Source organism: Leopardus geoffroyi, chromosome B3, assembly GCF_018350155.1.
Source record: "Leopardus geoffroyi isolate Oge1 chromosome B3, O.geoffroyi_Oge1_pat1.0, whole genome shotgun sequence".
Lineage (NCBI taxonomy): Eukaryota > Metazoa > Chordata > Mammalia > Carnivora > Felidae > Leopardus > Leopardus geoffroyi.
Window position 1 is genome coordinate 85,296,185 of NC_059337.1, and position 23,500 is coordinate 85,319,684.

The window sequence follows — 23,500 nt, forward strand, 5'->3', positions numbered from 1 at the left end:
GCAGGGGTGCAAAGGTAGCAGGGTCCTGGGAAAAGCTATGTTTTCTTCAGAACAAGAAAGTTAAGGATCTGTTCAGAGGAGAGGGTGAAGATATAATGGATTTTGCTGATGACTCTCAATAAATGGCCAAGTATGAAAGGATTAATGAAAAGTGAGACTTAGAATGTATCTAATGATTGTGTAGGACCTATGGAAAATGTAAATCGCTACATAAATGGAAAACATCCTTACAACCTCTTTAACTGCCTTGACTAAGGAAACTTCATTCTGCTTTCCTAGTTTTCTTTACATTAACTTCTATTTTCTAAAGTTATAATATTCTTGCCCAGCTGTATTAATTCTTGTTCCTTATGGTTCTTCTTACATTCCCTATACATCTTTTCTAAGTTCTGTTTGGGGAGGTGCGAGAGAAACTCTCCTTTTAAGCAAAACACCATCATGTAACTAATTGCATAATGTTCTATTATTCTGTCTGCCTTAAACACAAATATAATAATGACAGGAATTTTAGTGCTGGAAGAGAACTTAAAGATAATATAATGCAATCTTCTCACTTTACAACTGACCAGAGATTATGTGGTTTGCCAAATTAAGTGGTTGGTGACTAGCAGGACCAGGGTTAGAATCTATGCCACCTCTCCAACTTCTGTTTTTCTTTCTTTTCTTTCTTTCTTTCTTTCTTTCTTTCTTTCTTTCTTTCTTTCTTTCTTTCTTTCTTTCTTTCTTTCTTTCATTTTAGAGTGAGAGAGAGCATGTGAGTTGGGAAGAGGGGCAGAGAAAGAGACTCTTAAGCAGGCTTCATGCTCATCTAGGGGACCGGCATGGGGCTTGATCCCATGACCCTGGGATCATGACAGGAGCCGAAATCAAGAGACGCTTAACGGACTGAGCCACCCAGGTACCCCCGCCTCCCGTTTTTCTTTGAACAGCAGAAACAGAATGCACCTGCCAGAGGGGAACTGTATGCTGGTGGTTAAGTACAGGCTCTGATGTCAGACTCTCTAAGTTCAAACTGTAAATCTGCTAGTTATTTGCTGTGTGACCTTGGCCTCATAATCTAACTGCTCTGTGCCTCAGTTTTCTCATCTGCAAAATGTAAAGCACAATTGTATCTACTTCATAGAATTGTTATAAGGATTAAATGAATTAATGCACATAAAGAGTGACCAGAAATCTAAGATATTATTTCTATTCAGCACCCACTCTGCTAGCTGCTGATATAACAGAGATTAACAGAGGCCAGGGACATTTTTAAAATCGATTTTTTAAAAGTAATATCTACACTCAACTTGGGGCTCATACTCACAACCCCGAGATCAAGAGTCATACGCTCTGTGGACTCAGCCAGCTGGGTGCCCCAACAGAGGCCAGGGATTTTACCCATAGCTGCTGCTTTTGTTTGGTCTGGAGTTTAAGTAAACCAAACCAAAGCAAACCAAACCACCACCAACAACAAAACTATATCTGAGCAAATGTTAACAAATCTGCATTTTTCACATAGAGATCTAAATATCCAATTTCTCTTAAAAATTGGAAGGTCCAACATCTAAGTCAGAATTCTAATGTAGTAACAATTGGCTGGAGCTAAAATAGCTGCCCCCTTTAGTCCACACCACTCACATAATGTATATGCATGTACTCATACCCTTCCAGTTTCCATCTTTAAACTTTACCTGCCTGATGTCTGCATGCCTTTGAAATTGCATTCTAGACTAAGGCAGTTTCTGCTCTCAAGGAACTCAATCCAACAGGTGAGATGCATCTTCTAAACAATTCACAATACAGTGTGATGGAAAACACGTACAAAGTTGCAAAGTACAGAGTACAGCAGCAGTCTGAACGAACATGAAGGCATACTGAATGGTGGAGGTGCTGTGCTGGTAATGCATGTTGTCAAGAAAGCAGACTTGAAAAAGAAAAGTAGTAGGAGAGGATTGCAGGGAAAATAGGATGTGCAAAGACAATGAAATGGGAAACAGTTTGTGTGTTTAGCAACTGAAAAGTTCAGTTTTGGAGAATACAGTAAGAAGGAGAGAAGTAGGCTGACACTAGACAATAAAAGCCCTAAAGTTTGGATTTTACCCTGTAGAAATGGATAGAACTTGAAATGGTTTGTCATTAAGTTCTAAATCCAACTTTAATGCAATTATGCCTGGATACCCTTGCCATCCTCTTTCAAATGTCTTTGGACCTCCTGTTTTAGAAACAAATACCGTACAATCCACAATATTCTATGAAACATTTCAATAGCAAATTGCCACTTCAACAAGAAGCTCTGTCTCCTAAAATACAGTTTGAGTGGCTAAAATACAGTTTTTAGATTTGTCTGAAAATTTAGTTTCCTTCTCTGTAAAATGGGGATAATAATAGCGCCTACTTCAGGGCTATTAAATTGAGAATTGAACTCATTATGACTCATGTAAAGAGCTTACCAGGATACCTAACACAGAGTAAAAATAGTCAATTAATATGAGTTATCGTGATTATGATACTTATTGAGGCTTCCTTGTCTATTTTACCTATCATTGAGAAAATATAACATTTCACTGAGTCAAATATGTATGTTTTCCATCGGAAACTTAAGTTAAATCAAGCCTGGTGTCATCTCCAGGCTATAAGTAGTAAAAAATGAATGCAAAAAAATACTAGATGAAAATGACAAGATAAAACTTCCTTTCCTTCTATATTATTGATTGCAAACGTTTCAAGAACGATTTAAATATTTTTGTGCAACATAGAAAATGCAAGTTATCGTCTGCAGTTATTAAATATAATAGCTTATTAGCAGTAATAAAGGTACTTAGGTATAAGAGACTTTTCTCCAGTTCCTCCAGGCTCGACGAGGAGGAAAACCCTCAGGCAAAACACCTTTTCACATCTGACAGTAACATCTTGGCTAGCCAGGCAGCTCAGACAATCACTTGGCGGGAAAAGAATAAATACAGACCAAATTCACACAATCTGTTTCTGTTTAGTTTATACACTGCGATCGAGTCTATCAGGTTTCGTGCCTTGTGGGACTTGAAGTCCACAGGCAAGAAATGATCGCGGTTGTTGAAGCTTGGAAGGCGGCAGCCCCTGCAGGTCTAAGCAGTAAGGACTACAGCTCCCGACACACATTGCAAGGCCGCGCCGTAATTACGGGCAACCAACCGTACCCGAGCAGGGCAAGCTCCACCCCACCCGGCTCGAGGACAGCCTCCACCAATGGCAGAGCTCCCAGCGCAGAGCTTGCGGGTTAGGTTGTGAGGTTCGGGCCGGGGGCGGGGAGGAGCTGAGGGGGTTCAGAACGCGCTCGGCCGCTGGGTGGGTCGGGGCGTTCGGCGCGCCCTTCATTGAAGCGGCGGTGGCTGGGCTGGGCGCCGGGAGTGGGAAGCGACGGCGCGGCTGGAAAATGCCAGTCCATTCCCGAGGGGATAAGAAGGAGACGAACCATCACGATGAGATGGAGGTGGACTACGCCGAAAATGAGGGGAGCAGCTCAGAGGACGAGGACACGGAGAGCTCTTCGGTCTCCGAGGATGGAGATAGCTCAGGTGTGCAACCCACCGGGGCCGGGACCCTGAGTCCTTGCGCCCGGCGCACGACAGGCCGCTCTCCGCACGCCGGGCAGCTGCGTCCTGCTGGGAGTGCTGGGCGGGGAGAGAGGGAAGGGGCGGAGACTGGCTCCCGGCCCTCGGCAGCACCCGGACTCATCGTGGGGCGCTGCCTGGCTCCAGGCAGGTCCCTGCTGGCGGGGCGGGACCCGGCGCGGGCCTGGGCTCGCCCAGCTCCCGGACGCTGCGCAGTCCTGCTCGCCGTCGGACCAGCCTTGGGGACCTCCGGGCAGTGCCCACGGCTGTCGACCAAAGTGGGGAATGCCTTGCAGTTTGGGAGACCCTGGAAATGCCTCTTACCCCCAGACCACCGGCTTCTTTCCTTATTTTTCATCTTTCCAACCCTTACTTCTCAACATGGGTTGTCAGGGCCGAGGTCGGTTAGAATTGTGCCGGCTCTTGGCTGGTTTAGAATTTGTTAATCTCAGCTTCCAAGTCAGCCTGTCAGTCAGCACTTGACATCAGCGTTCTTGCGGGGGCCGACTTGGAGCTGTCCCATTTACAGCATCTGTCTGAACTTTGCAAGACTGAGAGCCCGTCAGGGTGATTTTGGATCTTCATATACTTATAAACTAGCAGATATTGGGCAACTCTGAAATTTTCCAAATCTTTTCTTTCTTGTAATCTTTTCCAATTTGGGGCTGTTTCAGGTTTTTTGTAGGTTTTTTGGGGGACTGGGGGGGCAGATTACCACCACAGATGGATTTTGCACATTTTCAGGATGGTTATTAAAAAGAGAAATGGAATATATGCCAGCCTGGATTTTCTTCTTTCCATATGATGAGAATTAAACTTTCTCTGTCTTGGCCTGATTATTGGTTATGTAAAGCAAGGACTGATGACAATCTGTTAATGCCCGGACACCCTCTTTTCAGGTTTCTCTTTAAAAGCAAATCTCCATGGAAGTACGTAATTTCAGTCAATAAACTAGCCATTCCAAATAGGCCTTTATGAGTGACTTCCTTGAGATGCACTGGACACTACTCTGTGAGGTGCAAATAAATAGTTATGATCTGCTCTCAATTAAACAGTTGTCATAAACCAGAACTTGATTAAACTGCCAAATAAATACTTAACTGTAAACAATGCTATAGGATTTCAGAGACCAGAGGAAATCTTTTCTGAATAGGGTGGCCAGGAAAGGCTAGTTGAAGACGGTGGGATTACCTCAATTATCTTGACGAATGGGTAGAATTTGGATTGGGGTGATATGTTGGCTTGGGAGGAATGTAAGAAAAAACTGCAAAGGCTGCTAGAGTTTAAGGCTTATTCAAAAGAGTGAGAAACCGATTTTGTTGGGAGGATTTGAGCTAGAGAATGAGAAAGAAGTATAGATGTAAAAGATTTCAAAAATGAAAAAAAAAAAAAAAACCCACAATGATGCACGATTGGTAAATGCGAGTTTAGGAGTGAAGGTAAGAGGAAAACCCCAGATACGAGGAGATGGTGGTAGCATGAATAGAAATAGAAAAGTGAAAGATTTGAGATGAAGGTGGAAGACAGAGTATTTCAGACATGTTGCTTTTGAGGTGCTTGTGGTATATTTAAGTCAGAGTGTCAACTGACAGATGGAAATGTAGCATTGGGACCTGCTTGGGCTAGGAAGCATGATTTGGAAGTCATCCGTGTAGCCGTGAAAGTAGGTGAGATTTCAAAAGTGAGCAATACAGAGAAAGAACACCTAGGCTGTGTGTAAACACATTTTTTAGATTTGTAAAGCATTTTATCTCCAAGTGTTGTTTTTTTGATGAGAGCTGAAGATCTCACAAAGTGACATCTATTTGTTAAAAGTCTCAGTGATTTTTCACTGGTTTTTTATTCCTTCCCAGAAAATAATGGACAACTTAATTTGTGAAGAATGTAATAATTTGAACTATATGTCAGATTTTTTTAAGCGCAAAGAAACTATTTAAATAAATTATGCAGTTTTGCTTCTTGTGAAAGCATTTCTTTTCTGCTGAATGGCTTTCATGTTAAACTTCCAGTTTTGTTCTTCTTAAACATTGGTACTGAGCAGGTCCTAAAGCTACAGAAAAAAACCTCTACTATCCAGAGATACTGGGAAGTGAGTCATCTTGCATGACCAAGTTTTAAATAGTCCAGGAGTAAGCTATTAAGAATCAGAAATAATTTTAATCTGTTTTAGGAAAGTTAAAAAAAATGAACCCTATGGTTCTTTGGTGTATTTAACTCTCTACCATAGCTTGACCTTTGTTTAATGAAGATCGAGATGCAGATCATTTTACGCTTCGCTTATTTCACTTATGTTGAAATATATGTGATGTAAAAATAGAAGATAAAGGAATATAGGAGAGAGCTGGTAATTTAACAGTTGCTTTCCTTCAAAAGTTTGCTTATTTTTTCTTTTCATTTTCCTCTTTCTCGCAGTAATTTGGGGAGAGGGAACAATGGGAATATGAGTAAGAGACCAACAAATCTGGTGGAAAACAGAATGAGTTTAGTTTTCTTCTTTTGTAACTGGCAAATCTGTCATGTAAGCAGTTCTGAAAGAAGAATTCTAAAAGTGTTTTTGAGCAATATTAGCCTTTAATGGACATAATCGTTTTGGTGTTTAAGTTCTGTTGAGTTGAAGGAACATAAACCAAAAATGGATTCATTACTTAAGAGTAAAGCTTGATGTCAGCCGTTTAAAGTGATTTGAAAATGAATAAAAACAAAAAGGTCTAGAGATTGCTATAGCTTTAACTCTCAATTATATTTTAAGTTAAAACCTTTAGTAGAAATTATTTTGGATAAACATTAATTTTCTCTTAAGGCTTAATATAGGCCTTGCATATCTAACTTCGTATTACAGTTTTTTTCTTTCTTTTTTTTTCTTTAGCCGTTTGAATTAACATTCAGATAATTTGGAACATAAAATTAATTTTTTTCTTGGCTATTTGTCTTTTTATTAATAGAAATGGATGATGAAGACTGTGAAAGAAGAAGAATGGAATGTTTAGATGAAATGTCCAATCTAGAAAAACAGTTTACCGATCTCAAGGATCAGTAAGTAGTGATGTCAGAAGGTCATTGTCACTGAATCTCAACCATGTCACATGTATACTGGCACAAGAGAAATTCTATTCACTGAACTATTTTCCTTTTTGTATTTTATGAGACTATTCTAAAAGAGGCTTCAACTATTTGCCTTCTGAAGACCTCATTAACTAAACTAAGGGTTTTGAGACAGGTTTGGGGGTATATAATAAGATTTCTATGTGGATGTTGGTAATTAAAATGTTTTCCCTGGGTGGTTGGACCCTTGGTTCTAATTTGCTTCTTTCATTTCTTGTTAAATGATTGAATAAAGATAGCTTTTTAAAAATCTTAGTTTCCCCAAAATGGCATGTGATTTTTGTTTTAATCAACATTGGGTAATACATACATGTTTTCACATTAGTTTGCCTCTGGAAGCAACTGTAAAAGGTTGGCAGATATCCATCCTTACCTGTGAGAAAATTGATGCTCAGAGGAGTGAAGTGATTTGCCTATAGTTCATCAGCAAGTGATAAAGTAAGCCAGGCCTTCTGCTTCCTAGTACTAGTGACTAGTGACTTCCTAGTGACGTTCCTTCCACTAAGGCATTACTTTGGAGGAAATATAGGGGAGTAGAAAGAGCACAGGCTCTGAATCCAGGCTTTTTTCACAGATTAAAAAGGTGTAATAGTAGCTATTTTATTGTGAACTGTTAGGATTGTATGAGCAGTAGGTGAAATTCTTAGTCTTGGCTGGCACATAGTGGTGCTTATTAGATACTGTTTTCTCCCCCTGTTTATAATGCCAGAACTCTTATGAGAAGTTGGTTACACAAGAATGGGCCCCAGTGATTTGAGAGAACAGAATAGATGCAGATACAGATTAAAAAAAAATCTTAAATGTGAGCTTTTACTTCAGAACTTGCTGGCAAGGTCATGGGGTATAGCTACGTGTTAGGAATTGTAAATGAAAGAAACTTCTGAGACTATAGACACCTAATTTATTTGGAAGCTGGCTCTTCAGTTCATTAATTCTTCATAATTTTGCTGTTTATTCTTTTCTCTTACCTCTTCCCTAGAGAGGCCCAGAGAACAGATGAAAACATGGTTAATATCTGGAATTGCCAGACTAGAAGGGGACAGATTTGTTTATCAAATGAATCCTGCTGTTTATGACATTTCTGGTCTTAACTTTCATTGGTATGAGAGGTGAACATATAAATGTTCCAAGCTAGTGCAACATATTGATATAAATAATCCAAAATTTAAAACTTTGGCTTTAAAAAAAAATGGTATCTTTTTTTATTCTAAAGATTTACATTATTGATTGTAAATTTGAATCAGTTTGGATCCCCAAGGGATCCATTATTTGGGCAACATGGAGAGTTCATCCAGAATCATTCTGGAAAAGAGGAAGCAAATTTGTATTTTTATATTTTAGCACTGGTAATCCATGAATGAATAATTCTCACACAATTAAGATACACCTATTGAGCTCTTAAAGTGTATTTTATGGTTATCCAAGAAATGAAAAGTACTGTAAAGCTCTAATATAATATATTACAAAGGAGAACTTTGCACCTAGTCAGTCTTTAAGCCTACTCTTGCTCATCTTGGGGCTGGCAGTTGCCTTGAATTTTGCATTTTCATGGCTCATTACCAGCCATTTCTCCCACCAGCCTCATTCATCTCAGAAACATATTAACAGTAGACCCATTACCACTATTAATAGGATTCTTTCTCAAGAGATTGGTATCCAGGGGTGCCTGGGTGGCTCAGTTGGTTAAGTGTCCAACTTTGGCTCAGGTCATGATCTTAAATGGTTTGTGGGTTCGAGCCCTGCATCAGGCTCTCTGCTGACAGCTGGGAGCCTGGGGCCTGCTTTAGATTCCGTGTCTCCCTCTCTCTCTGCCCCTACCCTTCTCGTGCTCTGTCTCTCTCTCTCAAAAATAAACATTAAAAAAAAAGAAGAAGAAATTGGTATTCAGAAATGTGTTTTAGAAAGAAATAATCCTTGCATCAGGTTTATAATCTTTTTTTTTATCTGCCCCAATTGCATTGTTGCTATTTTTATTCTGTTGTACTGTGAGCAGTCTCAAATCCTCTGTAGAAGAGGTGGGAGATATAATGATACAGTGATAACAACAACATCAACAAATTCTCCTGCTTCTCCTGTTCTAGCACCAGAGGGCATAATAGCACTTCTTTCATAAGGCAGAAAATCCACCCTTTGGCAGTTTGGGTATTGGTGGAAGGTTCTTCCACTTCATTAAAAAAGATAGAGGAACTTACACTGCCCAAATTTTCATGTATTTCAATGTTCAGTATCCAGTAAACATTAATTGGGCATCTACTCTGAATAGTATTGTGGTTGCTGCTAAGGGACTCCTGATTCTTGGCTTTGGTGAGTTTATACTTGAATTTTAAGGTTGTTGAAATGGTACTGATTTTGAGGAATCTCTTCTTTTAAAAGGGTAGTTAATTGAATATTGTTAATTCACATAGCCTCTTCATTCAAGACACTGTTCACCTATTCAGGATACCTTATTGATATTTTAAGGCTGATGTTTTTCCAGTACATTCATCATTTGTATTGAATTTTTAGCATTTTGCCTGAAGTTGTATTTATGATTTCAAAAGCTGTAACTATCACGTTATATAGTTTTTTGACTTTGCACATTCGTTTATCATTGTATCTTGAGTTTTAGAAAAATTTAACCCAGAGATGATAATGTATTATTTTGGTAGTTAACTCAGATAATTTTTCCATTTTTGTTTAGAAAAATATTTATTGTATTAATACTCAAAGTTGCTCGAATACTTCAAAATCATATAAATCTTTATGCTAATTATAATGATCAATTATAGACATTCAATATTGATTTTCTTGTCTTTTTTTTAAGCTTCTATTTTAATTCTAGTTACTATACAGTGTTATATTAGTTTCAGGTCTACAATATAGTGATTCAATAATTCCATATATCGCCTGGTGCTCATCACAGGTGCGTTCCTTGATCCCTATTGCCTATTTAACCCATCCTCCCAGCCCCCTCCCTGATTGTCTTAATTGTATTGGTTTATATTTTCTTTATCTTTTAAGTTTATTGATTTTTGAGAGAGTATGTGCAAGTGTGTGCAAGCGTGCATGACAGCAAGTTGGGGAGGGGCAGAAGGAGAGGGAGAGAGAGAGAATCCCAAGCAGGCTCTGCACTCAGTGTGGGGCTCAGTCTAATGAACTGTGAGATTATGACCTGAGCTGAAATCAAGCGTTGGATGCTTAACCAACTAAAGGACCCAGGTGCCCCCACTTCATATTTTCATGAGGAAAGATAATTTTTATATGAAAGCCAGGTATTGTAATGTTTTCAAAAGCCAACTGCTAGTTATACTAACACCTACAAGCATAATCAGTGGTTTCTTTTAGAACTTACTACATGCCATCCTTGTGACATATTCTTCACCCTTGATAAAGTAATGAATGTCAAAAAAAAGAATTTACAAATGATCTTAAATTGTTACCCTGCTTTGAAATTTTTACGATATCTATGAAATGCACAAAGCCAGGATTACAAGTGCCTTTTGTAAAGAATGACAATGTAGACATCCATCCTTAAAAAGAGTTCTATCCTGTAGGATTATTGCCAGAAGTAAACTTTGAGTTGTCTGTCATTGATAATCAAGGTGAAGTTAAAGGTGTGACAGCTGGCAAATTAGAGTATTTGTATATAAACTCACAAATACAGCAACAGGGGTTCCCAGCCCCATATTTCATTTCTGCATCCACTGAGCAACCATTTTGTTATACCTTCTTCATTTGTGGTCCAGACAAACTGGGTATGCCAGAACACAAGTTCTGTAGCCATTCGTTTTTACCTTCATCACTCTACTTCCTCTTTGTTCTTTAAAAACCAAGTAGGCTGAATATTATAATACTGTTTTTCAGGAAAGGTGGAGAGAAGCCAGGGAATTTTTTATTTTGACAACTAGTAATGTTTATCTCTAAAGTGTTCAAAATGATTTCTTTGTTTTTAAAAAAATTTTTTAGATGTTTATTTTTGAGAGAGAGAGAGAGAGAGAGAGAGAGAGAGAGAGAGAGAGAGACACAGAATCTGAAGCAGGCTCCAGGCTCTGAGCTGTCAGCACAGAGCCCAACGCGGGGTTCAAACTCAGGAACCTGTGAGATCATGACCTGAGCCAAAGTCAGATGCCTAACCAACTGAGCCACCCAGGCGCCCCGATTTCTTTTGTTTCTTTTAAAAGTGTTTTAAATAACCTTTTCTCCTAGAATTGATTTATTGTTCTGCAGTTAAAACAAAACCAAACATGTAGAGTGCAAAAAAGTAGTAGCTTAGTTGTATTTTTTGTACTGAGTTAATTATTAAAGAATGATATATCTAAATATAGAATCTACTTTGTGATTATGTGCATAAAGTCAAGTAATGTAACTGAGTTTTTCACTTAAGATCAAGAAAAAAATACACTTGGTAGGTTATTAGAATATGAATGATATTAGGAAGAGATAATGTTTAAAAATGGTATGTTAGCCTTTGTTGGGCTTTTAAAATTAATATTTTAATTTTTGCTTTGTTAAGACTTTATAAAGAACGATTAAGTCAGGTGGATGCAAAACTACAAGAAGTCATAGCTGGAAAAGCACCAGAATATTTGGAACCACTGGCAACTTTACAAGAAAATATGCAAATTCGTACAAAGGTAGCAGGTAGGAAAGTGAAACATCTTTTCCATTTAGTAGAATATGAACTCTTCACTAGATTTAAAAGGTGTTTGTCAAGTGAGTGTTTCTTGTTAGTGAAATCACAAATATATTTACAGTGAACAGAGTATTTCACTCAATCATCCCACAATCATTTATTAAATGCCTCTTGCTTTCCTCTGCTGCTGTGGGATATCAGATTGCTAGCAGTGTTGTTGAGACGATACTTCCACATGTGAAACAATTAGAGACATGGTACTTTTATTAAGAGCAACTGTTAGTATTTCAGTTGAATTTTTCTGTTACCTAAATTAAGATTCAACTTAGTACTCTTAGTACTTTTCATCTATAGGAGTGACAAGGATTTTTTTATTTATAAAAACATCGACAAAATGTTTGATCAGGATGTTATGGAATAGGGAATTAGTCTTCAACTCTGTAATTTAATGATAATTTATTATTTTGATAAGTTTGGTCACTCATTTGTGGCTACGAATAAATGAAAATATACTATACTTGTATGGTTAAATTTCAGTCTTTTGTTATTATTGGAATCCAGCCTCAGAATTGTGTCCTAGCACACATGACAAAGGATATATCTGTTTGAAGATCACTTATGTTTTTTCATAGTTGGACTAAAACTGAATTTTAACTAATGGAGGTGCTGATTTTTTTTTCTTTTTGGGGGACACTAATTGATCCTCCTGTACCTATTATGTAATACCTAAAGCATTGTTCATAATAGGTTCTTTTTGTATTATTTCTACCTTAAACCAAATTTTATTCTTGAATGCTTAATATTGAATATGTAGATGATATGATACTTAACTTGCTATTTTTACAAGTTGGCTTACCACAGTCTGAAAAGTAAACAAGTCCTTAATTTTCTTTGACATTCTAAAAGAAGTAAGTGATGCATAAAGCTATACCCATACATACTCAAGTAAATAAGTGCATACAAAACTGGTGAAATCTGAATAGTGTATGGATTGTATGAATGTCAATGTCTTGGCTTTGATATTGTACTCCAATTATGTAAGATATTATCATGGGGAAAACTGAGTGAAAGGTCCAAGGGAACTACCTGTACTATATTAAGTTGGCAACTTTTTGTCAGTCTATATTCATTGCAAAATAAAAGTGAAAAAAAAAGAGGTTAAAAGAAGATAGTAAAAAAAAAAAAAACAACAAACAACTAAGTGAGACTTACTGGATGTTTAGGAAGAATTACTTGAATTAGCTATTCACTTTTCTACTATGTGGCCTCTTGTACAAAGAATATTGTGTGTGTGAATGTGTTGCTAATGGCATAGTTCCAGATATCTGTCCCATGCCTTTACTGTATAAGAAAGAATCACATTTCTAGGGTCAACTATGGGACTGAGTTTGGTGTATATATCTAGAGCCTTTGTTTGCCATTTTTGTGATGGTGTATTTACACGCCACGTTGTATACTATTTTACACTATTGTTTCATACTATTGCATTGGTAGCTTGAAGTGAAACTCTCTTGAGCATCCATTCTCTAGAAAAATCAGGAGCACTCAAACATCATTATCAGTTTATACATTTTGTTGTATCAGTTTATACATTAAATCCTTTTGGAAGGTTTGGACTCTGAAAATAATAGTTAAAAAAAAATAGTGGTTTTGTTGGTCATGGTATCCACTTGTTACTTGGAGAATATGTGATTAATGAAACCAGAGTTTATTGACTATTACCATTATGAGTCCTGAGAGATTACTTTTCATAGAAAAGGAGTTTTATTTTCATTTTGTTCATTCTCTATCAAACATTTTAGGAGTATTCTTTAGAAGAATGGAGTAAGAACTAAAATTTGCAGTGTAGTTTCTTCCTCGCTCTTAAATTCTTAATTCTCTAGGCTGCTTTGATATGGATTTTAACTGAGCCTTTTTATTTTCAATTTTTAATGATTAAGTTAGAATCACTTGTCAGTTTCTTCCTGACTCATCTTATAAAATACAGTTGGACAGAATTCCTGTAGGGAAGTGTTAACGAAACTCATTAATGCTAACGTAATCAGAGTAATTGTGTTTGGTTGCAGGAATCTATAGAGAGCTCTGCTTAGAATCTGTAAAGAACAAATATGAATGTGAAATTCAAGCCTCTCGCCAGCATTGTGAGGTACTGTTATTTTACTTGTACTTTTAATCTAATTTCAACCCTTCAAGTCTTTCTGAGTGTGGTAGGTAAAGTAAATAAAATAAGTGAAACAAAATTAAATTGTACTTTAGTTTATCACTTGTATGATTTTTTTTTTTTTAATACAAGTGCAGCAGAAGCTGTATTGTAAATAGGACACAAAGAAGGGACCATAGAAAAGAATGAAAGGAGATAATTTTAGAAGTTTTGCAACTGTTACCTTAAAAAGACTTTGTCATGATCATGTCATTTGGCATTGCTGAAAATATTAGTGTAATTAGTATAATATTCAGGTTTAGACTAAAAAAGTGTGAATCTAGTGGTACAGTTGGAATGTTGGGCTTATTATTAATTTGACTCTCTAGATCTATTTCCTCATCTTAGGACAGAATTCTCTATTTATGGGGAAAAAATAGATGTATTTTTCTCTATGGAGAAAGTCTCTTTGGATAGTGTTTAAAACTAGTGTTCATTTTGCAGATAACTTTTCATATAACCTAGGTAAGATCATAAATACATTAGTGGAAATAAAATAACAAATTCTGTCATTCTTACCTTTTATTATTTTATTCTATCTTTGTAAATTATTAAAATATTAAGATTAGATTAAAAAATTATGGAATGTGTTTCATTTTATTTATTTATTTATTTGTTTATTTATTTATTTAATTTATTTTTGAGAGAGAGAGAGAGAGAGAGAAGGACAGAGAGAGAGGGAGACACAGAATCTCAAGGAGGCTTCAGGCTCTGAGCTGTCAGCACAGAGCCCTATGCAGGGCTTGAACCGATGAACTGTGAGAACATGACCTGAGCCAAAGTCAGACAACCCACTGAGCCACCCAGGCATCCCTCATTTTCTTGATTACAGCTGACATGAAACATCTTTTTGATGTTTACTGGCTGCTTGGATTTGTTTTCCTAAGAAGTGCCTGTTCATATCTTTTGCCTTTATGTTGGGCTGTTAGTGTTTTCCTCATCAACTGTAGAGGTTCTTTATATATTCTGGATATAAATGCTTTGCTGGTTATGTGCTTTGCAAATATTTTTACCCAGGCAATGGAATGTCTTTTCACTCTTTTTGATAACTTGGTGAACAAAAGTTTTAAATTTTAATGTAGCTAAATTTATCATCTTTCCTTTATGATATGTGCTTTCTATGTCTTTCCCATTTTGAAGTAAAAAAAATGTATTTTGCTTTTAAAGGTTGAAATTTTGCTTTTTAACGTTTAGATTGCTAGACTACCTCTAATTCATTTTTGCATGTGGTATAAAGTATGCATCTAGTTTGTTTTTGCATATGAATAGGTAATGTCGACACTGTTTATTCCATACTCTGTTATTATACCATGAATCAGCAATTCCATCTTTTTCCCCCATCTTTTTTCCCCATCTTTTTTATATCAAATGTCCTTTTATATGCCAGAGTGTTTCTAGCTGTTTTTTTTTTTTTTTTTTAATGTTTATTTATTTATTTTGGGGAGGAGTGGCATAGAAAAAGAGAAAGAGAGAGAGAGAATCCCAAGCAGGCTCTGTCTGTCAGCGCAGAGTCCAGCACAGGGCTTGATCTCACAGACTGTGAGATCATGACCTGAGCTGAAATCAAGAGTCAGACACTTAACCAACTGAGCCACCCAGACACCCCAGTTTATAGCCATTTAAATTTGTTTCATTTGTCTGTTTGACTGCTTCTGCACTGGTAGCATAATACCTTGCTTTCAGTCTAGTAAGTCTTGGTAGTTCAATAAACTGATAATTTTACCTTGCTCTTCTTACACTTGTTATTGTTAAAATTTTTTGTTCTTGTTTAGTAACATCTTTTAAAAAATTTACTTTTTATTTCTTGCTGCTGTATAAAAAATCATTTTGTATATTGATATTATATCCAACCTTATCTACCTCTCTTCTTAATTCTAGTAATTTAATTACAAACTCATTAGATTTTCCATGTGGGTAGTAATGTCATTTGTTAATAATGGCAGTTTGTTTCTTCTATTCTGATCTTCCTCTTATTTGTTTTGTCTTAGTGGCACTGATAGAACATCATAAACTAGAAGCAGTGAAAGCAGATTGTGGTTGGGTTCTTGATTTTAAGGGAGTGCTTCTTATGGTTTTCCAATATTTACTGTTGAGTTTTGGTAAATACTCTTTATCAAGTTAAGGAAATTTACTTTTATTTCTTATTTTCTAAGTTTTGTTTTTTTTTTTTTGTTTTTTTTTTTTTACCATGATAGTTGTTATATTGTATTAAAGGCTTTGTCTACATCTGTTGAATTAGTCATGTTTTTTGCTCTTAATGTATTTTCTAATGTTAAACCATCCTTGGATTCCTGGAATAATTATTTTTACTGTGAATTACCAGATTCAGTTTGCTAATATTTTGTTTAGAAGCTTCATTTCTATGTTTATCAGTGAGACTTAATTTTTAAGTCTCATACTGTCCTTGATTTGATCTCAAGATCCATAAAATGAGTTAGGAATATCCCATATTTTTCTCTTCCATAGAAATATATAGTTAAGATTGCATTCATCAGTTCCATGGGTGCTTAGTATATCTTGTCTTTGTATATTTTTAAACAGCCTCATACTTATAGAAAAGTTGCAAGAAAGTACAAAAGAACTTTTCTGATGAAGATGACAATGAGTTGGCAACATGATGCACCATCACCCCTGAATACAACAAATGAAGGACACTCTCCTGTATAACGATGCTATAATCATCAAAATCAGGAAATGTACACTGATACATTACTACTGTCTAATCCTCAGACCCCATTTAAGTTTCAGCTGTTGTCCCAACAATACCCTTTAGAACAAAGAGATCCACTTCAGGATCACTTGTCTTTGTCTTTGCATTTAGTTGTCATGTCTTGTTTCCTTCTATGTAGAACAATTCTTTGGTCTTTCCTCGACTTTCATGGTCTTTACAAATTTGAAATTTTCAGTCCAGTTATTATATAGAATGTCAGTTTTGAATTGATCTGCTTTTTCTTCATGATTAGAGTTGGGTTTTGCCTCTCAGTAAGAGGATCACAATAGTGATGTGTTTTTCTCACTGAATTCTATTAGGTAGCACACAATTTTGATATGTACCATTATTGGTGATGTACACTTTGATCACTTGACTTCAGTGGTGTCTTCCAGGTTTCTCTAAGTAAACTTACTGTTTTTACTTATTGTGATTAATAAGTACTTCGGGGAGAAATACTTTGTGCAAGTATCTTATTCCTCATAATACTTTCCATTCATTTATTTATGTATGGACTTATCCTAATTTTTTGTCTGCTTCGTCTTTCAGTTACTGAAGGAGGTGTGTTAGAATTCTCCGTGTGATGGTGGATTTGTTAATATCTCCTTTATTATTTTTTTTATTATTATTAGTTTTCTTCTTTATGCCCTAAGAAAATCCACATACTGTTCTTTTCACAATAGTAAAGTCATTCACCATTTCAGATCTGGAGGCCAAAGGTACTGATAATGAGATGCCCCACAATGCATGTCCACTGTTGTGAATTCCTTTGATCAAAAAGGATGGTACAGTCCTGGGGACTGAATGCTCATGATTCCAGAGCTCCCAGCTGAAACTTATCTCCTGTGGAATTTCTTTTATCTTTTTCTTTTTTCTTCTTAAAAAAAATTTTTTTAACTGTGGTTAAGAACACTTACTATGAGATGTATCCTATTAACAAATATCGAGTGTGTAATACGATATTTTTAACTATAGGCACACTTTTGTACAACAGACCTCTAGAACTTAATCATGATGTATAACTGAAACTTTATACCCATTGAACAGCAACTCTCCATTTCCCCTTTCCCCTAGCCTTTGGCAACCACCATTCTACTCTCTGCTTCTACGTGTTTGACTAGTTTGTATATCTTATATAAGTGGTATCATGCAATACCTGTCTGTATGTGACTGGCTTATTTCATTTAGTATATTATCCTCAGGGTTGATCCATGTTGTAGCACATGGCAGGACTTCGTAATTTTTAAAAAATGTTTATTTATTTTGAGAAAGAGAGAAAGAGTGTGAGCGGAGGAGAGGCAGAGAGAGAGAGAGAGAGGAGAAAGAGAGAGAGAGAGAGAGAGAGAGAGAGAGAGAATATCCCAAGAAGGCTCTTTGCTGTCAGAGCAGAGCCAGGTGTGTGACTTGATCTCCGGAACTGTGAGATCATGAGCTGAACCAAGATAAGAGTTAGACGTCCCTGAATGTTCTAATTTTTTTGACTGAATAATATTTCATTGTATGTATATATCATATTTTCTTTACCCATTCATCCTTCAATGTACATTTAGGTTGTTTTCCACATCTTGGCCATTGTGAATAGTGCTGAAATGAACATAGGAGTGCAAATCTCTTTGAGATCCTGATTTCAGTTCTTTTGGGATTATACTCAGAAGTAGAATTGCTGGATCATTTCGTTCTATTTTTAATTTTTTAGGGAACTGCCATACTGTCTTCCATAGTGACCACACTATTTTATAATTCTGCCATCTGTGCACAAGGGTTCCAATTTCTCCATATCCTTACCAACACTTATCTTTTGGTTTTTGGATAACAGCCATACTAATAGGTGTGAAGTGATAGCACACTGATTTTAATTTGCGTTTTTCTGATGATTAGTGATGTTGAACATCTTTTCATGTACTTCTTGGCCATTTGTATGTCTTCTTTGGAGAAAGGTCTATTCAAGTCCTAATTTTTAAATTGAGTTCTTTAGAGGCACCTGGGTGGTTTAGTTGGTTAAGCATCCTGACTTCAGCCCAGGTCATAATCTTGGAGTTCATGAGTTCGAGCCCTGTGTTGGTCTCTGTGTTGACAGCTGGGAGCCTGGAGCCTGCTTCGGATTCTGTGTCTCCCACTCTCTCTGCCCCTCCCCTGCATGCTATGTATCTCTCTCTGTCTCTCAAAAATAAAGATTAAAAAAATAAATAAGTTGTGTTCCTTATGTGTTTTTAATATTATTAACCCTTTATCAGATACATGATTTTTGAGTGTTTTCTCCCGTTCGGTAGGTTGCCTTTCCACTCTCATTGTTCCTTTGTTGTGCAGAAACTTTTTAGTTTGACATAATCCCATTTATCTCTTTCTGCTTTTGTTCCCTGTGCTTTTGGTGTCATATTCAAGAAATTATTGCTAAAAGCAGTGTCATGATGCTTATCCTTTATATTTTCTTCTAGGGGCTTTATAGTTTCAGGTTTTACGTTAAAATTTTTAATCAGTTTTGAATTTATTTTTGTGTATAGTGTAAGGTAAGGGTCAGATTTCATTCCTTTGCATGTGGCTGTCCAGTTTTTTCCACACCACCATTTGTTGAAGAGACTAGCCTTTCCCCATTATGTATTCTTTGCACCCTTGTTGAAGATTAGGTGACCATGTGTTCATGGGTTTATTTCTGAGCTCTTTTCCATTGGTCTATATGCCTGTCTTTATGCCAGTACCATACTGTTAATTTCCATAGCTTTGTAATATATTTTGAAATTAGGTCATGTGAAGCCTCATTTTGTTTTTCTTTCTCCAGATTGTTTTGGCTCTTTGGGGTGTGTGTGTGTGTGTGTGTGTGTGTGTGTGTGTGGTTCCATATTAATTTGAGTCTTTTTTTCTATTTCTGTAAAAAAAAAATTCCATTGAGATTTTATAGAGATTGCATTGAATTTGTGAATCACTTTAGTATGGACTTTTTAACAATATTAAGTCTTCCAGTCTAGGAAGGTCTTGATTTATTTGTATTTCTTTCATCAGTGTTTTATAGTTTTCAATATACAAGTCTTTCATTTCCTTAATTTATTCCTAAGTATTTTGTTCTTTTTTTATGCTATTGTAAATGGCATATGTTAATTTCTCATGGCTTATATATCTACCAGTTTATTTTAGAATTTTTATATCTCTTAATAAGTGTAACATTTTATCCTTTTTAAAAGCACTTTACTCTGTAACAGTGATTTTTGCCTCAAAGTCTATTTTGTCTGATAATTAAAATAGCTTCTGTAGTTTTATTTGGCCTGGCATTTACTGGCCAAATTTTATTCTTCATTTTATTCTATTCTTTTTTTCTTCCAATTTTCTTATGGTATATTTTAGGCATGTTATTTGTAAATAAAGAGCTAATGTGTTGATTTAAAAACTATTTTAAGAATCTCTGTCTATTAACTGGTAAATTTAGTCCAATTATATTTGTAGTGATTATTTGATATTTAATACCAACCTGTTTTATATTTTCTATCTTTTTTTATTCTCTGACCTTTCCTGGCTGTGTGTGATTTATTGAGTTTTAAAACTTGTTATCATACATTTATACTTTCTATTTCTATAATGATTAGCTTAATTTTTCACCATGCATATCTACATTAGAATCAAATATTAATAACTCTGTCCTCCTCTTGAATTAAAGGACACTTGAACTCTCTAACTCTAGATACTCCCTCCCAAAGTACAAGTTATAGTTTTCAGTACTTTAGTTCCATTTTGCTTTTTTACCTTTCAAATGAAGCATTATTTTGATCTCCTAGATTTAGTTGACTTAGTTCTTTTTAGGTTTATGCATACTTTACTAGTTTTTTTTGCTCACTGTTTTTGAGTTGCAACCCCTCCTTGCATATTCATTCTTTGCTTCTTGAAGAACATCCTAACATTTCTTCAGAGAGTCCCTTAGTGGTAAGCTCAGTTTTTATTTGTCCAAAATAGGTTTATTTGTAATAATTCTGGAAGGACAGTTCAAGGGGATAAAACATTGTGGGATGACAATTGTTTCCTCTTAGCATTTTTAGGGTTTTACTTTCCACAGTCTGCTTAGAAGTCCCATTTTTAGATAACTTTATTTTCCTTCCTTTTACTAGCTACTTTTAAGCCTTTTTTATTGTTGTTATTCAGTTCCTTTACAGTGTGTCTCCACAGAGATTATTTTTCTCTCCTTACTTGGATTTGTTATGCGCTCTGAATCTAAGAACTTGTTTTCCACTCATTCTGGAAGTTTCTCAGATACTATCTTTTCTGGTATTGCCTTTCTTTCATTTTCATTATATTTAATATAACATTATCTGAAGTTCTTCAGAGTCTATTTCTGCTGTGTGTGTGTGTGTGTGTGTGTGTGTGTTAAATTTCTGACAAATCTCACAGCTTTTTTCCTTATTTCATGATTCTGGACTATAGCAGGCTTTATTGTTAGGAATTCTGTGAGCCTTGGACAGAGGATGTGGTTCTTCAGATAGTATCTGCTTTTATTTCTGCTAGGTTGTTTGAACTAAGTATCCTGCTGTGCCAATAGCACATCTGCTTTAATTGTTTGGCTTGGAATTTCCTAGAAGATGCAGGTAATCTATATTTGAATCTCAGATATGTAGAGGTCAGGCCCAAGATGACATATTTGCTGGAAAAACTTCTTTTCCATTTATTGCCTAACTGACACAGATGCATTTCCCTCAGGTGAATCTTTTCTAGTCTGCCTTTTCCTTGAAGGTATAACCCTTCAGAGCTATGCAGGAATCCCAGTTCTTGTGTCCCTGCTTTGCTTAGGCCCCAGATCTTTTTCCCAAACAGCCACTAAAAACCACGCCTCTAGGTTATTGACACCTGCAAATAACCTCAAGGAAACCATAGCTTCAAACCAGGTTAGCATGCTGGTTTTTAGCTCTTTATTTTTGGTCCTTGGGGATATCTCTTACTTTTTTTAAGAGCTTAACTATACTTTTAAAAAGATGTTTGTGGTATTTTATTTAGAATATCTCTCTAGGTATGTTGGGAAGTTCTGTTTGGTTTTGAGTGTTTTTGTTTTTGTTTTGACAATATCTCATCTATATTGTCAGAAATAAAAGTCCACAAGGTATTTTCAAATAATATTTTTTACATAGACAAATATATTGATATTCTTTCTCTTCCATCATTTTTCAGCTTTGAAAGTCTTCCCTCCTCCATAGAGATGCCAATTATTTACCTAAATTTCTTCTAATTTAGGTATGGCTTGTTTTTTAAATGCTTAATATTAATATTATAAATGATCTATTTACTTATATAATACTCACCAGTGGTTCAAGAGCATTTTAGACAGAGGAAATAAAGGCTGGAAGGTAACTTAGAGTGTTATAAATTTTATATTCACGCTCATTTTAATCCACACCTTATGAAAGGAATTATCTTGATTTTATGAATGGAGCTCAGAGAGGTTAAGTAATTTGCATGGGGTCACACAATTAGCATCAGAACCAGGATTGAAATCCTTTGATGTTTCTAGTCATTCATGCAATTTACCATTAAATCTGAACTTTGTTATTCAGGGCTTTTTATTTGCTTATTTCTTAGTTCTACGTTTGGCTCATATAGAAATAACTGAGAGGCACCGGAAGTGGGAAGAAGGGAGATTCACTGCCACTTGTCAAAATAAGTTTGATTAGTAGCAGGTAGAAAGAGGGGCCAGGACCAGAGATTAGACATGTTCATGTGGGTATACATACAGAGCGCATGCCAGAACACCACAGAGGCAATCGAGTTAGCAGATGGTTTGTGTCAAAATAAGGAAGGAGATCACATTTATAGAATACTACAGTGTGCCAGACACTGGGACAGGTGGTGATGCTTTTTTTAGGTTCTCTCATTTAAGCCTCCCCACAGAGCTGGAGATGAGTGTTAAGATCAACAGCAGGTGGTGGCAAGGTCTCAGACCCTGAGGGTTCAGGGTTAGGATTCTAGTTTTTGAGAAGATTGAGGCTCTTTAGGGCTCTGGCTTTGGTTATCTATTTATTTAATTTTTTTCTGATTATAACATTAATAAGTACTAACAAAACTTGAGAAATAGGTCTAAAGGAGGAAATGCAACGAACTATAGTCTACCAAGCAGAGGAAATCTGTTACGTGCATGTTTGTATAATTGATTTTCATATCACTGGTATGACTATATATACTATTTTGTATCATAACTTTTTTACAGGCAGCATTTTATGAGGATTTCCCTACAACTCTAAATACTTAGCTAATACAGCTTAAATACTTTTAAACATTTGTTTTTAGCAGGTAATGTGTGTATATATTTCTGAAAGCACAGGCCTCTAATGAAACACAGTAGCCCCCTCTCCCATCTCTAAATTCTACGTCCCAGCAGCGGTTATCTCTTTTAGTTACTGCTTCTGGAATTTGCCCTCATATTTCTAAATAGTATCAGTTTTAAATATTATCTATTTGTGTCCTGTTATGAAAGCTGAAGATTCCATAATAGTTTCCCTCATCCCATTCTTACACTGTTATGTCTCAGTTTTTGTTTTTGTTGTAACTGTAAATATTGTTTGTTGAGCCAAGAGTTATACTGTGCTCAAACTGCCCTCCTTGTACAACTCTATTTGTAGCCTTGGAATTAATAATTGCTTCATTTACTTTTAGTCTTATTTGTCAATTCTTCTCAGAGCTCTAGCAGATCTATGAAAGCCCCGCTGATGCTGTTTTCCCTGTGATCAAATGCATCAGATAATCCATGAGGAGCATCCCCTTTACCCCTAAATCCCCTGTCCTCCTGCTCCATCCTGCAGCCTCCTTCAGGTGCTTTCTAGGCCAGCTGCATCTGTCTTCGTGGGTGTGTCTCCACCACCACCCTAGAAATTCCCGCTAGATCTTTCCCGCTAGATCATTCCCACTAGATCTCCTTCTCCTTTTCATTTGGGTAGAGTGGCTTCTTGGGACAAGGTGTATAGGAGTAAGTTTTTTGAGACCCCTTGTATTGGTTATCCAATACGATATAACCAATTGGTTATAATAAATTACCCTAAAACTTAGTGACTTAAAACAACAATAAACATTTGTTATTTTGCAGTGTCCGTGGCCAGGAATTTCGGAACAGCTTAGCTGATTGGTTCTGCCTCAGGGAGTCCCATAAAGTTGCAGTAAAGAGGTCAGCCAGTGAAGCAGTTAGCTGAAGGCTTGACTGGGGGCTGGAGGATCTGCTTCCAAGGTGACTCACTCACAAGGCTGGCAGGTTTTAATGGTTTTTGATTGCAAGCCTTAGTCCTTTGGGTCTTTCCAAAGACTGCCTGAGAGCCCCATGACCTGGTGACTGGCATCTCTCAGAG

At 36.3% G+C, this 23,500-nt stretch overlaps 1 protein-coding gene across 7 annotated transcripts in view; it reads left to right on the plus strand.

Annotated features, from left to right (window-relative positions):
• Window positions 1-3,191: 3,191 nt before the first annotated feature.
• BRMS1L (BRMS1 like transcriptional repressor) overlaps window positions 3,192-23,500 on the plus strand; it is a 34,723-nt gene continuing 14,414 nt past the window's right edge. For 3 of the 7 annotated variants that reach the window (XR_006704945.1, XR_006704948.1, XM_045450719.1), the window contains exons 1-4: window positions 3,233-3,536; window positions 6,515-6,605; window positions 11,167-11,294; window positions 13,353-13,432. Coding sequence is in view for 2 of the 7 variants with exons in the window: in XM_045450719.1 (XP_045306675.1) it covers window positions 3,395-3,536; window positions 6,515-6,605; window positions 11,167-11,294; window positions 13,353-13,432 (441 nt within the window). In the remaining 5 variants the exon portion in view is untranslated. Of the gene's footprint in view, window positions 3,537-6,514; window positions 6,606-11,166; window positions 11,295-13,352; window positions 13,433-23,500 lie in introns of all 7 variants that reach the window. The other 4 variants (XR_006704947.1, XR_006704944.1, XR_006704946.1 and 1 more) reach the window with 2 other exon arrangements.